Source organism: Ovis aries, chromosome 3 (assembly GCF_016772045.2).
Source record: "Ovis aries strain OAR_USU_Benz2616 breed Rambouillet chromosome 3, ARS-UI_Ramb_v3.0, whole genome shotgun sequence".
Classification (NCBI taxonomy): domain Eukaryota; kingdom Metazoa; phylum Chordata; class Mammalia; order Artiodactyla; family Bovidae; genus Ovis; species Ovis aries.
Window position 1 is genome coordinate 208,221,023 of NC_056056.1, and position 16,320 is coordinate 208,237,342.

At 42.4% G+C, this 16,320-nt stretch overlaps 1 protein-coding gene across 1 annotated transcript in view; it reads right to left on the reverse strand.

The window, feature by feature from the left end:
• Nucleotides 1–12,401, reverse strand: part of LOC114114063 (antigen WC1.1) — a 65,897-nt gene extending 53,496 nt beyond the window's left edge. Inside the window, 2 exon segments of the mRNA XM_060413470.1 lie at nucleotides 7,729–8,049; nucleotides 12,276–12,401. Coding sequence (XP_060269453.1) covers nucleotides 7,729–8,049; nucleotides 12,276–12,348 — 394 coding nt within the window. The 5' untranslated portion in view covers nucleotides 12,349–12,401.
• Nucleotides 12,402–16,320: the final 3,919 nt, after the last annotated feature.

Below are 16,320 nucleotides of genomic sequence, written 5' to 3' on the forward strand. Positions count from 1 at the left end.
CTGATGGACATCTAGGTTGTTTCCATGTCCTGGCTATTATAAACAGCGCTGTGAAGAACATTGAGGTACATGTGTCTCTTTCAGTTCTGGTTTCCTCGGTGTGTATGCCCACAAGTGGGATTGCTGGGTCATAAGGCAGTTCTATTTCCAGTTTTTTAAGAAATCTCCACACTGTTCTCCATAGTGGCTGTACTAGTTTGCATTCCCACCAACAGTGTAAGAGGGTTCCCTTTTCTCCACACCCTCTCCAGCACTTATGGCTTGTAGACTTTTGGATCGCAGCCATTCTGACTGGCATGAAATGGTACCTCATTGTGGTTTTGATTTGCATTTCTCTGATAATGAGTGATGTTGAGCATCTTTTCATGTGTTAGCCATCTGTATATCTTCTTTGGAGAAATGTTTGTATAGTTCTTTGGCCCATTTTTTGATTGGGTCATTTATTGTTCTGGAATTGAGCTGCAGGAGTTGCTTGTATATTTTTGAGATTAGTTGTTTGTCAGTTGCTTCATTTGCTATTATTTTCTCCCATTCAGAAGGCTGTCTTTCCACCTTGCTTATAGTTTCCTTTGTTGTGCAGAAGCTTTTAAGTTTAATTAGGCCCCATTTGTTTATTTTTGCTTTTATTTCCAGTATTCTGGGAGGTGGGTCATAGAGGATCCTGCTGTAATGTATGTCAGAGAGTGTTTCGCATATGTTCTCCTCTAGGAGTTTTACAGTTTCTGATTGTACATTTAGATCTTCAATCCTTTTTTATTTTTGTGTATGGTGTTAGAAAGTGTTCTAGTTTCATTCTTTTATAAGTGGTTGACCAGTTTTCCCAGCTCCACATGTTAAAGAGGTTGTCTTTAATCCACTGTATATTCTTGCCTCCTTTGTCAAAGATAAGGTGTCCATAGGTGCGTGGATTTATTTCTGGGCTTTCTATTTTGTTCCATTGATCTATATGTCTGTCTTTGTGCCAGTACCATACTGTCTTGATGACTGTGGCTTTGTAGTTGAGCTTGATGTCAGGCAGGTTGATTCCTCCAGTTCTATCTTCTTTCTCAAGATTGCTTTGGCTATTCGAGTTGGTTTTTTTTTTTTTTCCATACAAATTGTTAAATTATTTGTTCCAGCTCTACGTAAAATACCATTGATAGCTTGACAGGGATTGCTTTGAATCTATAGATTGCTTTGGGTAGCATACTCATTTTCACTATATTGATTCTTCTGATCCATGAACATGGTATATTTCTCCAGCTATTAGTGTCCTCTTTGATTTCTTTCACCAGTGTTTTATAGTTTTATATATATAGGTCTTTAGTTTCTTTAGGTAGATATATTCCTAAGTATTTTATTCTTTTCGTTGCAATGGTGAATAGAACTGTTTCCTTAATTTCTCTTTCTATTTTCTCATTATTGCAGTATAGGAATGCAAGGGATTTCTGAGTATTAATTTTATATCCTGCAACTTTATATTCATTGATTAGCTCTAGTAATTTTCTGGTGGAGTCTTTAGGTTTTTCTATGTAGAGGATCATGTCATCTGCAAACAGTGAAAGTTTTACTTCTTCTTTTCCAATTTGGATTCCTTTTCTTTCTTTTTCTGCTCTGATTGCTGTGGACAAAACTTCCAGAACTATGTTGAATAGTAGTGGTGAAAGTGGGCACCCTTGTCTTGTTCCTGACTTTAGGGGAAATGCTTTCAATTTTTCACCATTGAGGATAATGTTTGCAGTGGATTTGTCATATATAGCTTTTATTATGTTGAGGTATGTTCCTTCTATTCCCACCTTCTGAAAAGTTTTTATCATAAATGGATGTTGACTTTTGTCAAAGGCTCTCTCTGCATCTATTGAGATAATCATATGGCTTTTATTTTTCAATTTGTTAATGTGGTATCTTTAATTTCTTTCATGGATGTTTTACAATTCTAAAAGAAGATGGCATGTTGAATGTTTTACAATTCTAAAAGGAGGAAGAAGAAGGAGAAGGAGGAGGAAGTGAGCAAACAAGCCATAATTTGGAGAGTTCCAAGTTCAAAAAGCCTCAATATGGACAAAATATGTAAATATTTGTGGGAAACACTTGTTGAATAGGTTGTTAGCATATTACATCACCCTCTGCTCCTCCCATCTACCACTTAAGCTGCTATCATTTTTCATTTCTCCCACTTCAGACAAGCAAACACCAACTTAAAAGACACAGCTGAATGGAAAAGAAAATCAGAAAGGATAGCTAGTGCTGTAGAAGTAGGCTGTAGGTGGGGCATATGGCAGGCAAGGTGAGATCAAGGAATTTTTAAAACTAAAGGAGATAAACCAAAATCAAAGTTCATCATTTTGTCATCAGAGGAACACATTTTGAACAGAATGAAAATAACCCAATGAAAAAACTTTATTTGATTCATCAAGTACAATTCCCTGATTTTTAGATGTGTTCTGATTATTTATTTCTAAAGTTCTTACTGGTAAAGGACTGCTTAGTGATGCCCAACATCCAACCAAAAAATTATTAGAATTTCCAAAAATAATCATTTAAATCAACTTCAGAAATTACAGAAAGTACTGAATTGGCTGAAGAGATCTTTAAACCACTAATATCAATATGCTTAATGAAGAAAAAAAATGAACAGGGAAGAAAACTAGGAAAAATAAACACATGAGACTTCTAAAACTGAAAAAATGTAGCATTGGAATGAACAGTTATTTGGATTAGTTACACAAGAGACTCGACATTGCAGAATAAAAGAACTGGGAAGTAAAACACAGCAGTAGAGACTAACTAAACTGAACCAAAGAGAGTAAAAAGGCAGATAAATATGAACAGAAACACAGTGGCATGTAGGATAATATAAAAATATATAAAATATGTGTATTTGAAGATTCAAAATAAGGGATGTGCAGAAAAATATTAAGAAAAGATAAATGAAAGTTTTTGCAAATTTATTGAAAACTATAAATCCACTGATTCAAAAAGGTAAACAAATGCTGAACAAGGTAATAAAATCATTCTCAGAAAACATGACAATGTAAATACTGAAATTCAGTGATAAACAAACAAACAAAAATATCTTAAGAGCAGCCAGGGAAATTTGACACATTATATACAGTGAAACAAAAGGATAAGTATTATTTACTGACTTTTTGTTGGAGGCAGTGAAAGTCAGAAGACAATGTAAAAACATATGTAAAGTATTGGGGTTGGGCACTTGTTACTCTAGAATTGAATCACCTATAAAAATAATTTTCAAAACTGAATGAAAATTAAATGACTTCAGGTAAATGAAAAAATAACAGAACTGGAGGCCAGAAGACACAACTACACAAAACTGCCTCAGAAAGTTCTTCAAGCTAAAGGGAGATGACAGCAGATGAAAACAGGGATCCACTCAAAGGTATAGAGTCTCTGCTAAATGTTGATTCTCTGTTAGAAGATTTAAGGCAAAAATATTAAAAACAAACTATAAGATTCATAATAAATTTATAAGTAGAATGTGCGGCAGTGATAGCACCAATGGCCAAAGTGGAAGAAAACTAATGACTGACATTTTGCATGTTGTGACGTCACGTCATTTCAAGGTGGAACGTAATTAAAGATTAGTGATTCAACGTGGGCTTCCCCAGTGGTTCAGTGGTGAACAATCCATCTGCCAATGCAGAGGACGCGGTTTCAATCCCAGGTCTAGGAAAATCCCACATACCACGGAGCAACTAAGCCCGTGCACCACAATTAGTGAACCTGTGCTCTAGAGCCCGGGGGCCATGACTACTGAAGCTTAAGCACCATAGAGCCTGTGCTCCACAGCAAGAGAGGCCACCGCAATGAGAACCTCATGCCTGCAGCTAGAGAGTACCCTCTGATCTCCACAACTAGAGAAAAATCTATGCAGCAATGAAGACCCAGCACAGCCAAGAATAAATAAAAATTATTTTAAAATTAAAAAGAACAATTCAACATTATCACTTAAAAATCTGATATGATTAATAAGCCAATAGAATTTTAAGATAAAATAATATACTCAAAGATTAAAATAGAACAAAGATATAACAAATAGCAGGCAAGTACACTTAAACCCAATTATATCAATAATTACATTAAATGTAAATATTTTAAATACTCCAAATAAAAAACAAGATGATCAGACCAGATTAAATAAGACAAAACAATATACTGTCTATAAATATATATGTGTTTGAATATAAACACAGAAACATATTAAAAAGGTAAAAAATTACATACTATGCAAACACAAATCAGAGAAGACTGTATACAGTTTATTTATATTAATATCATACAAAGTCAGACTATAAGACAAAGAATACATTCAGAGAAAAAGAAACATTTTATGGTAATAAAATACAAAAGAAATTATAGACTAGCAAAACTGGTGGCTTAATAAAGTGATGTTTAGAAGAAAATTTAGAACCTTGATGCTTCCTTGATGCCTACATTAGAATAAAAATAGAAACAGAAGAAAATGACCCAAGACTCAAGAATCTACAAAAGCAACAACAATCATAACTGGAAAGTGAAATTTGCTCAGTCGTGTCTGACTCTTTGTGACCCCATGGTCTATACAATCCATGGAATTCTCCAGGCCAGAATACTGGAATGGGTAACCTTTCCCTTATCCAGGGGGTCTTCCCAACCCAGGGATTGAACCCAAGTGACCCGCATTGTAGGCAGATTCTTTACCAGCTGAGCCACAAGGGAAGCCCAAGAATACTGGAGTGGGTAGCCTATCCCTTCTCCAGGAGATCTTCCTGACCCAGGAATCAAACAGGGGTCTCCTGCATTGCAGGCAGACTGTTCAACAACTGAGCTATCAGGGAAAATCATAACTGAAAAAGAGGAGTGAATACTGAGTACAGAAATCAATTAAGTAGAAAGCAAATACAAATCAAAAAAATCAATAGGGTCCATTAGTGATTTTCTTAAAAAGAACATTAACATGGATAATCTTCTAGCAAAACCAATTAAGAAAAAAAGAAGGAACACAAATTAACACCACCAGTAAAAAAAAAGGAGGAATATTATTATAGATCTTCCCAGCATCTAAAGATAAGAGATATGAACCAGTGTTATTCTAATTTGAAATTTTTTTGTAAAGTGGGCCTAGTCTTTGAAAACACATTACTTGTGAAACACAACTCACCAAAATCTGATACAAAAAAAAGAGAGAAAAATATGAGAAAACTTATATTTGTTAAATAAACAGAATCCATATTATTAAAACTTTCCTCTAAGAAAACTGCAACCTCCAAATGCTAGCACTTCCACAGAGCTCAGAAATGACTCCCACAACAAGATAAAGGAAGAGAGGGAGGGAAGGAATGGGGGCAGGAAGGAAGTGTAACACAGAGGCTGTGGTGAATGTATGAGTTGACTGCATCTTTCCAACCCTCCCCTTCTGCAATCCTTGCATCTTCATCCCCTCACCATTCTGCACTTCAGTACTGTAGTCCCTGGTGGCTCAGAAGATAATCAAGACTCTGCCTGCAATGCAGGAGACCCAGGTTTGATCCCTGGGTGAGGACGATCCCCTGGAGAAGGAAATGGCAACCCACTCCAGTATTCTTGCCTGGAGAATCCCATGGACAGAGGAGCTTGGTGGGCTACAGTCCACGGTGTCACAAACAGTAGAACAGGACTGAAGCAACTTGGAACACTTGCACCACAGTCCTTCTCAATTTGTTTAGCCCCTCATTGAAATCTCCTCCTTATTTCAAACAAGCTTCTATACATTCTTCTCTGGTCATTGTTTCTACTCTAGATTTCTTCTAAACACAGCACTCCAATTCCAACAATCCACTACTGAGGCTGAAATTTCTCTTGCGTACCTGACTCCTAAGATTAAGCAGAAGAAACTCCAAGAATTCAATTTTGATTAAGATAATGAAAAGACAAGCTATTCTAATCTTATCTCTACCACATCACCACCATTTAACTTATCTTCGCATCATTAAAATATGTCTGAAAAGACAGACCAAGGTAAGGAAACTAGTGACAACAACAATAAAAAAAAAAAATAGAAGGAACCTGAAACCATTCATAAAAATGTGAGAGCCTACGTTAGAGCAATGGTAGTCAGGGAGTACAAACCATAATCAGGGTTTAAATATCAGAGCACTCTCCACTTCTTTACCTTTAAGCGTATCTTAACTGGAATTAATATCAAGACATCAATCTTCTTAGGATGATAACATTGGAAGTTCTAATTTCACAGAAAGTTCAAACATCACACACTCCATTTTCATTCAGATGCTGATTTATCAAAATATGGTAGAGACACCTGTAGTGCTTCCACAAATTTATCTACAGTTAGAACCATGATTAGGACATTGTGACAATAAAGAAGGAAGGTTACTTGAGATGCCAGAAAATGGGTTTGCTTAAAACAAAAGTTTCTAACTAAAATTTACCAGCACCTTGACAATAATTATTTTTAATAAGAATGATAAAGAGAATGGAAGAAAACTTTTTGAAGAGATGAATAGATTTATGACATAAGTCCTGTAATGGTTTCACAAATGCATACTTATCAAGGAGTTTTGTATGTCAGTCATACCTCAATAAAGTCCCTTTTAAAAAGGAAAATAATTGTTTTTTTAAGGGCTTCAACTAGAATCATCAAAGATCTGCTGAAGGTGAGATTAGAAAAGATCACTTTTCTAATGATCTTCTTCAACATAAACACCCAAGAGCTGATTGGCTGTGGCTAGTAAGGACCTACTGGAGATGTACTCAGGGCTCCCTTGTCCCACAGTCACATCAGATGGGGTGATTCTTGCCTAAGACCAACTCCCTACTTGAGGGAACTTACTGTGATAACTGACAATATCTTCCTCCAGTCCAGTTGCTCTGATGGGATTAATATCCTGGACATCCAATCCACAATTATGATAACACCTAGAAGCCTCTGCCAAATACTGTGACCACCCACTCACACCCTAGTTTCACTGCTGTCTTTCCTGCATCACCTTGGCACAGATCAAACACATAGACAGCACTGAGCACTTCATAGGAGTCGCTTCAGGTCCTCTGAGCTTCACTGCCTCTTACACGTGATGCGCTTCAGCTGCTGTGTTGTAAACTTCAATACTTCATTTCCCTGCTCCCTCAACATCCCTGCAAATGTGATGTGAGTTCTCCACTCAGTTGATCAGGTGCACCAGCATGATGAGACTGTTTTCTGCCACAAGTCCCACTTCTGGCTTCCTCTGACTGTGACCTAGAGACATTTAAATGCACCAGCGAAATCCCTTCACACCTTTTCCTTGTGTAACTGCACCCTGACCCCCAGTATGATCACTTATCCACGGGTCTTCACATGCCCTTTTGTGTCACCATTGCTTGGTTGAGCCTATTCTATTGGCACATTCCCCACATGCCAACCTGATGGAGTGTGTGGCTCTGAGTTTTAGCACCTATGAGCATGATAAACCTTGTTGCCCACAACTCTCCTGTGACCGCCCCTCCCCCACCATGTAGCCACACCATACTGACCATTATGTCAAAGAATACAGAACGATTACCATGATGAGACGATGTCACGGAGGTCAAACACAGCAGCTGTATCTGTATGGAACTTTTGACCTGACTTCTCTACCTTCTGTGACGCATCACAGAGACCCTTCACCCAAGCATCTTCTAAAGGCTATAATCCATAATCTCGAGTCATTCTGGTGATAAGACAGAGGCTTTTCCTGCTAGAGATCCCTTCCCAGGTCAGACAGGACTCACCTGAGCAGACTACTCCAGCATCCCGGTCATGGGAACAGCTATTATTATGATAGTCTTTAATATCGGAATGCGTACAGTCACTGATAGTTGACTCTGTCCCTTCACATGAAGTATACAAAAGCCAAATGGGGCCAAGTCCTGGCCCAAAATAAGCCCATCCAGGAAAACCAATGGCAGCTCCACACCCCAGCTGTCTGCACACTACAGATGCATCCTCCAATCTCCAGCGGTAATCACCCACTGTGCCCCATTCTCCTTGGTGCTTCACTTCCACTCTCCCCTCACAGCGGTGGGCTCCATCCTTCAACCTCAGCTCCAGAGCTGCAAGAGAGAACAGACACAGGAAACAGGAGAGATTTTAGGAGGCTTGAAGTGATATAATATAAGTTATCTGAGGAGTGAAAGAGTGCATGGGATATAGTATTTCTTGACCTCTGTGATATAAACATTCCCACAATGGCCAACTCAAAGCTCCCAATGTGCCATCACTGAACCTGGAGCAGGAAGAGAGGCACCAGGTATTTCTCACAATCCTATAGAACCAGCTCCATGGATACCACCAAGGACAGACCCTCAGGGAGTCTGGACGCTGCCCTCCCTGTAGATGTACCCAAGGCCTCTAGGGCCCAGCTTCCCCATCTCAGTTACAGCTCATGGCCCGGGATCTAGGGAAGAACCCTCCCTCTCCTTCCTTGTCCATAGGGAGCATCTCATCCAGCTCAGCAACAGAGGGCTGGGGAACAGGCTCTGAAAGGTCCTGGCTATTCCAGCTGCCTGGTATTCATGTCCTTGTGTAACCCACACTTGAATGTATCTAGTAACATGCATCTAACAAATGGAATTTGACAAAAGTGATCAGATGGCACTTTAGCCATTAAGTTTTAAGACGACTCTGGTTTCTGCATTAAAAAGGAGTTCATTTGTAGGAACATTATAGATGGAGACATTACTAGTGTTCAGCAACATTTAAAATTCTCTTTTTGTGAGCATGTGGAAATAGTAATACTTCCTTACTTATTTGAAGTTAAGCATAACCATGTGATCTGGCTCATTCAACAAAGTGGCAGAACAAATGATGTCACTTCCACATAGAAACATTTAAGAGCCACTATATTTTTCTACCACAGCAAATACTGCAGCCTTGTATTGCAGTGGGAGCATAATACAATGGTGGAGAATTCAACAACCTGAGTGCTTGAATAATTATGATAGCAGAAGTCCTGCCAAAGTGAACAGAACATATTATATAAGGATACATCTTGTTTTTTCACTACACCATACCTAGCTTACTTTCACTAAAATGGAAAATGACAGCAGAAAATTGACAGAAAGAAAAATACTAAGATAAAGACTAGGTATACAAAATTGAGAAACATCTATACTGACATCTAAAACCCCAAGAACAAAAAGAGATGTCAGGGTAGAGTAGACTGAAGCCTTAGATTTACTGAAAGAAAAAAAAAAAAGCTGCCAATCTCAAATTCTACACTCAAAACCATTCTCTCAAAGAATAAAGACCTCAAATGTGCCATTACCAAAATGCTGCTGTAGGAGACAGCAGCCCCCATCCTCTTAAAAAAGACCAAACTTAGACAGCAACCAGTAACAAAAACAGCTCCAGAAAGATCTGGAGTACCCTAAGAAGTTTGACCACGCCAAGATACTATCATTTTGGAGGGATCATTACATCCTCCAAACCAGAATCACTCAGTGTCAGGGGTGCCAGGAGAGTTCTTCTCACCAGGAGGGTAAGATCAGGCTGAGTAACCCTAGCCTCTGGGGGCACAATATGAAAGTCCTGCTTCAGGTTCTCTTCACACAGACCTGCAAAGCTCAGCCAGTATTATAGAGCTGGCTAGGCGTAAGAAAGAAGAGCAAAGACCAATAGCAACCACATGGCAGGAGAAATCACAGTTCAAAGTGACCTGCTCTCCAGACAAATGCAGCAGATTTTACCCCTGAAAGAATTAATAACCAGCACAGATGATGGTTTCCAGTAGTCCTGTATGGATGTGAGAGTTGGACAGTAAATAAGGCTGAGCCCTGAAGAATCATTAAGAGCAATAAAGACATATAAATTTGTTTAAAAAAAAAAAAGAACTAACCAGATATTCTGAAGCTGAATAATAGATGAATGGGCTTTCCAGGTGACGCTAGGGGTAAAGAACCCGTCTGCCAGTGCAGGAGATGTAAGAGACTCAGGTTTGATCCCTGGGTCTGGAAGATCCCCTGGAGGAGTACATAGCAACCCACTCCAGTATTCTTGCCTGGTGAATCCCATGGACAAAGGACCCTGGTGGGCTACAGTCCATGGGGTCACAAAGAGTCACACATGACAGAGGCGATTAAGCATTAACACAATACAATGAGTAAACTGAAGAATTCAGTACAAAGATTCAACACCAAAGTTGACCAAGGAAAAGGAAAAAAAAGAACCAATAAGTTAGAAGAAAGATCAGTTGAAAGTATCCAATTAGAGAAACAAAAAGAGAATGAAAGGAATATAGAAAGCAGTGTAAATATGTACACCATAAAGAGAAACAATGTATTGAATGGAGTCACAGAAGAAGTGAAGGAGAAAAGAAATAATGGCTGAGGACTTCTCTGGTGGTGAAGTGGATTAGAATACGCCTGCCAATGCAGGGGACATGGGTTCAATCCCTGGTCCAGGAAGTCACATGCTGCAGAGCAACTAAGCCTGTGTGCCACAGCTGCTGAACCCTGTGTGTCCAGAGCCTGTGCTCTGCACCAAGGGAAGCCACTGCAGTGAAAAGCCTGAGCACTGCTCACCGCAGCTAGAGAAAGCCCGCAGGCAGCAAGGAGACCTAGCAAAGAAAGAAAGACAGACTGAGAATTTCTGAAACCTGCGGGGAAATCCAGACATCTAAGTTCAAGAAGCTAAAAAGTAACCCCAAAAGATGCACAGAGTAAACTATCCAAAAGCAAAGAGAAAGAGAGAATTCTAAGTCTAAAGAGAAGGAAAAAATTCTGTCACCCAAGAGGACTCCCATAAGGAGATCAGCGGATTGTCCAAAGAAACCCTGCAGACCATGAAGAAGGATTAGTAACATACTCCACCCTCACTCAGGGGAAAGCAGCTCCAGGGAGGGACAGGAGAGGGCACAAGAGAAAGGGCTCCCTACAGAGTCACAGCAGATCCTGGGAGGGGAAAGGACCGTCCCAGGCCCCCAGCACATCAGGAAATGAGTCACGGGGACCAGGACAGGGACTCAGGAACTTATACACATGGGGCTGCACATCAACTGATCTTTACAAACAGAGGGACAAATTGTTCATTGGAAGGACGGATGTTGAAGCTGAAACTCCAATACTTTGGCCACCTTATGTGAAGAGTTGACACATCTGAAAAGACCCTGAAGCTGGGAAAGAGAGAAGGTGGGAGGAGAAGGGGACGACAGAGGATGAGATGATTGGATGGCGTCACCGACTCAATGGACATGAGTTTGGGTAGACTCTGGGAGTTGGTGATGGACAGGGTAGGCCTGGTGTGCTGCGGTCCATGGGATCACAGAGTCAGACACCAGTGAGCGACTGAACTGAACTGAACTGAACTGAACAGACAAGAAGTCCCCTCTCCTGGATGCGGGCTTCTCTGCTCCCTAATGGACACCTGGTGGGAATGGGTGAGGCCAGCAGGCAAAGCCTCTCACAGAGCCCAGTGCTAGGCAGACATGGCAACAAGCAGAGGGGAGCCCGAGAGATGGGGGAGAGGAGCCAGAGAGAGGCAGGCAGGTGCACGATTAGCTCTGATCCAGTTACATGCAGCAGCCGTGACACCCAGGCCTGTGGACACCCTGTGTGCTTCACAGACCAACGGACTCAGTCCCTGCTCAGCAGCTCTGTTCCTCTCACACAGACGGGCTCCACCTCCCCTCACATGGACACACAGCCTCACACACCCTCACACACTCCTCACTCACCCTCGCTCACCCACACTCACCCACACATACTCCTCACACACCTTAATACATCACTTGCACACTCCTCACACACTCCACAAACTCATACACTCTTCACACCCACATACATCCTCACACACACACACCCTCACACACTTACACACACACACTCTTCATACCCTCACACACACACACATGCTCTCACACACTCCTCACCTGTGCACATACACACACATACACACACACAATCACAGAGCCTACAGGAGTGAAAACACAGGAAACACAGGGACCCAGGGGCAGTGCTCACACACCAGGCACGTGGAGCGTGTGGGAACAGCTCAGAGTCCCCAGTGAGCTCAGTCACTGGACCTTCCACACACTGGGAGCCACTGGGACCCTAGAAGCTCCCTGAGAACAAGGGAGACAGTGGAGGGACTCAGGCTGACCCAGCTAGGTCCAGACAAAACCTCACGGCTCTGTCAAATCTGCCGCTATGACCAATGGACCCCCCATAGGAGAGGGACATCACATCAGCATGGTTCTTTTTTGGTCAGAAACACTGAGGCTCAGCTCCAGAACTCCAGACACCTGCCTGCTGTGGACCCAGGACAGAGGGGCAGCTCTTACCTTGACCACCCACTACGGTGCCGAGGAGGAGGACACAGCGTCCCTGCAGGGAGAGGTGTCTGCCCAGAGCCATCCTGACCCCACGTACTCAAGGTCACAGTCCCAGCTGCAGGATCAGCCTGTGAGGAGGCGTCAGGGTGCCGACCGGGGTCTATATAGACCACCCCTTACACCCTCCCTCCTGAGAGCCAATAGCAACACCTTTCACCATTTCAGGCACTATTGGAGGCTGCATCTGCCACTTTCTGTAGCTCAGACACCAATGAGCTTCTGAATCTTCAAAATCTCCTTATATGAGCAACACGGTCCTTTGACCTCCTGTTTCCGTAGTCCTAAATGCTGGGTCCTACCACTGGGACTGGGGTAGAAACGGTTCATCAAAATTCATGAGTGCCTTTCTCTCCCCTGATCACCCTGGTCAATATCTGAAGACTGTGAGATCTCACAGGGTCTGAGTGTGGGATGTGTTGACCCATGGAGAATAACTTTTGTAGAATCAAGTATTGATCTTCCCCGGCACTGAGCTCAGGGTGGAAGCAGAGAACTACAAGAAGTCTTTTTTTTTTTTTTTCAGTTTTTTAGCTTTTTAATTTGATGGATAGCATACATACAAAAAAGTGCCCAAAGCATAAATTTTCAGTTCAGTGAATTATTATAAATTGAAAATCAGTATGTGCATAAGTATGTGTATATATGCATGAATAAGTTTTTGAGAAGCACACCTTGAAATACGAATGTATTTATCAGGTCAGCAGAAAATGGGGACCAGGAGTACAGGATTTCACAGGTGACTGTGAAGGCATGAAGTGAGACCCATCAAGTTGGGAGGATGAGACTGCAGGGTTTTCCCCCTTCTCAGAATGTTCTGGAGACTGGGTCCTGGAGCAAGTGCCTGCATGCTGAGTCATGTCTGACTCTTTGCAACCCATGGACTGTAGCTAGCCAGCCTCCTCTGTCCAGTGGATTTCCCAGGCAAGAATACTGGAGGGGGTTGCCATTTCCTTCTAAAGGAATCTGTCTGACTCAAGGATCAGATCTGCTTCTCCTGCATTGGCAGGCGGGTTCCCTATAAGGACATTCAGATGGGTTAAATCCCTTTCCCTTTATTGCATTTCATTTATGTGAAGTATCTCTTTCAGCTAGTCACTAAATGAAGCTGACAGAGAGAAAGAGATTGCTATTAAAAGAAACAAAGAGCAAGTAGGAGTCGTCAATCAACTCTAGCCCACCAAAATAGGAGCAGGGATCTCTAGAAGAAAACATGGGGCTTCACTGATGGCTCAGCAGGAAAGAATGCACCCACAAAGCAAGAGACGTGGATTCGATCCCTGGGTCAGGAAGATCCCCTGGAGAAAGAAATGGCAACCCACTCTACTATTCTTGCCTGAGAATTCCGTGGACAGAATGGCCCGGCCAGCTACAGTCCACCGTGTTGAAATGAGTTGGGCATGACTAAGTGACGAAAGAATGAAAACAAGAAAATTATACTTTAGAAAGACTAAAGTTTTCTAAACCTCACATGTACCCCCTTTATATGCTGAGTGTGGTTTGATAAGAATCAGGATACATTTGTATTTTAAACCATAACAAAAGAAGACGCAAAATACAATTTAAGGGAACAGCTCCAGAGAGATGGGGAAATAGAAAGTCTGCCACACGATAGCTGCAGGCACGGGGCAAAGAAGGGGAGAGTGAAGCAGAGAAGAGAAAGGGGTTCATGCTGCCTGAAACCACCGATGAACACAGCTCCTCTGTTCTGCATTTAAGAGGAAAGGTGGCAGCAAGAATGGAAGCCCAGGTGGGTTGAGGGGACAGATCCAAGCAGAAGGAATGGTGTCCAGTGTAGCCATTGCTGCCTTGTTCTGTTTCCACTCATCAGAGAAGCTCCCAGATGCTCTCCCAGAAGGTACCCCAGGGATGAATAGAGAGACTGAGAAGGGCCATAAGGGATGCAAGATAGAGCTCCCCATCGAAATTCAAGGTCACTAATATGCTGCCCCCTTTCCTCATGCCCCCTCAGGCTCAAGATTCCCATGATGCAGCCCTGTGGTCCACACAAGCCCACCCTGAGGCCCCCTCACCCTGACTCCGTCTTTTCAGCACAGACATGGAAGGAAGCATCTGTGACACACAGGCCCCAGAGGCCCCACCGGAGCTCAGAGATGGCTTCAAGAGCCACCCACAGCCCCCCTTAAGGTCTCAGTAGGGCCAACACTGAGGGCAGCTGCAGGTTAGTCCACAGCCCTGCCACATGCCCCACCAGAGGGACCCCTCATCCCAGTCAGCAGACACAACTTCTCTGTCCCGCCATGCCTGTCCTTCCTACTTGAGACTTGGGAGAAAAGACAGTTGAACACATGCTTTTCTTCCTCTAAATAGGCTAATATTTACCCATCACTGATGCAAGAATCACTTCCTTGTCATCTGGTCCTCTCACTCTCAAGCCCCATGACTGTACCTGACCCTACCTCCCTCTATATCTGGACCTTTAACAGATTAATGATAAAAACTGATTATAAATATCAAAATAGAAATTTACACTCAGTTGCTGAAGTAAGACAAGGATCTGCTCAGTCACTTGGAATGATGCTCTACTCCCTCTGGGCCCAGAGTTATCATTCCTTACCCAGTTGTGGACGCCACACCATCACCAGAAACCACCAGCCAGATATCTAGAACATGGGACATGCTTCCTGGGGTCCAGTATCCTTCCCACAGGATGACACAGGGATGCCTTTAGTGAACCAGGTACACATGATCTCAACTTGGGATAGAGATCTCACAGGGAAGATGCTGTTAGCAGCTCCAGACACTTTATAGAAAGAGGTAGGCTATAAGGAGTGGCAAACTCAGGGCTGGCAGCCTGTCCCCAGGGCACCCTCTACCCCAGAGCTGGGGGTGCAGGGTCAACATGGACCAACTCCCCCTTGGATGAAGCTACATCTTTCTGACACATAAAGAAATCTCAGTATCCAATCTCATCAAAGATTTGAAGGAGGAAAGTTTTAGGGAGGACACTAACCCAGCTGTGTTCACAATGAACATGAGAGAGTGCAGTACAGGGGTCAGGAAAACAGGCTGGAGAGCCAGACTGCCTGGTCTTGACTGACAGTTTAGCCACATGCCAAGTGTGGGCCTTGAACAGGGTTCTTACACTCTGATTAGTAAAAGGAGGGTTATGATCCTACCAAGATGACTGATTATGGTGAGGATTAAGTGAGTTGGCATTAGTATGTGATATGACAACACTAGTTGACAGTAGTACATGTGCTGATGCTGATGTGCTCAGTCGTGGCCAACACCTTGAAAACCCATGCCAGGTTCCTCTGTCCATGGAACTTTCCAGGCAATAGCAGTAGTACATAGTAGTAGTATGTACTACTGTTAACTTGCTTTTCTGATGGCTCAGATGATAAAGAATCTGCCTGCAATGCAGGAGATCTGAGTTCGATCCCTGGGTCAGGAAGATTCTCTGGAGAAGGAAATGACAACCCACTTCGGTATTCTTTCCGGGGAAATCCCATGGACAGAGGAGCCTGAAGAGGCCACAGTCCATGGAGTTGCAATGAGTTGGTCACAGCTGAGCGACTAACACACACACACACACACACACACACACACACAGATGTAGTAGTAGAGAAGCAGTGTTAGGGCATCTCCACCATCCTATCCCAGGAACTCCAGGACTCTAGACCAGGAATTCAATTTTGTTACCTGGAGCCTTGACTGAGGCTGTCAGAACTCTCCCAGGAACCACATGCTGTGATGGTCATTGGTGCCATTCAGAGTTGTGAGTCTTCCACACATCACCCCTTCTCTCTGTGCCCCATGTAACTGCTCAAGAACCTCGACCTTGCCATTGGTGAGCTTTTGTGAATTAAGTTGTTTACTTAATCATTTTACTTTATAAACTCAAATGTACTTGGTAAAACATTTTGTGTCTAATTCACCTCCATATCCCCAATGTTTGGCTAACTAAAAATCGTTATGATGTCTCTTGTATACCTGAATGAATGAATGTCAGCCTGGTGTTTTACACAAATCA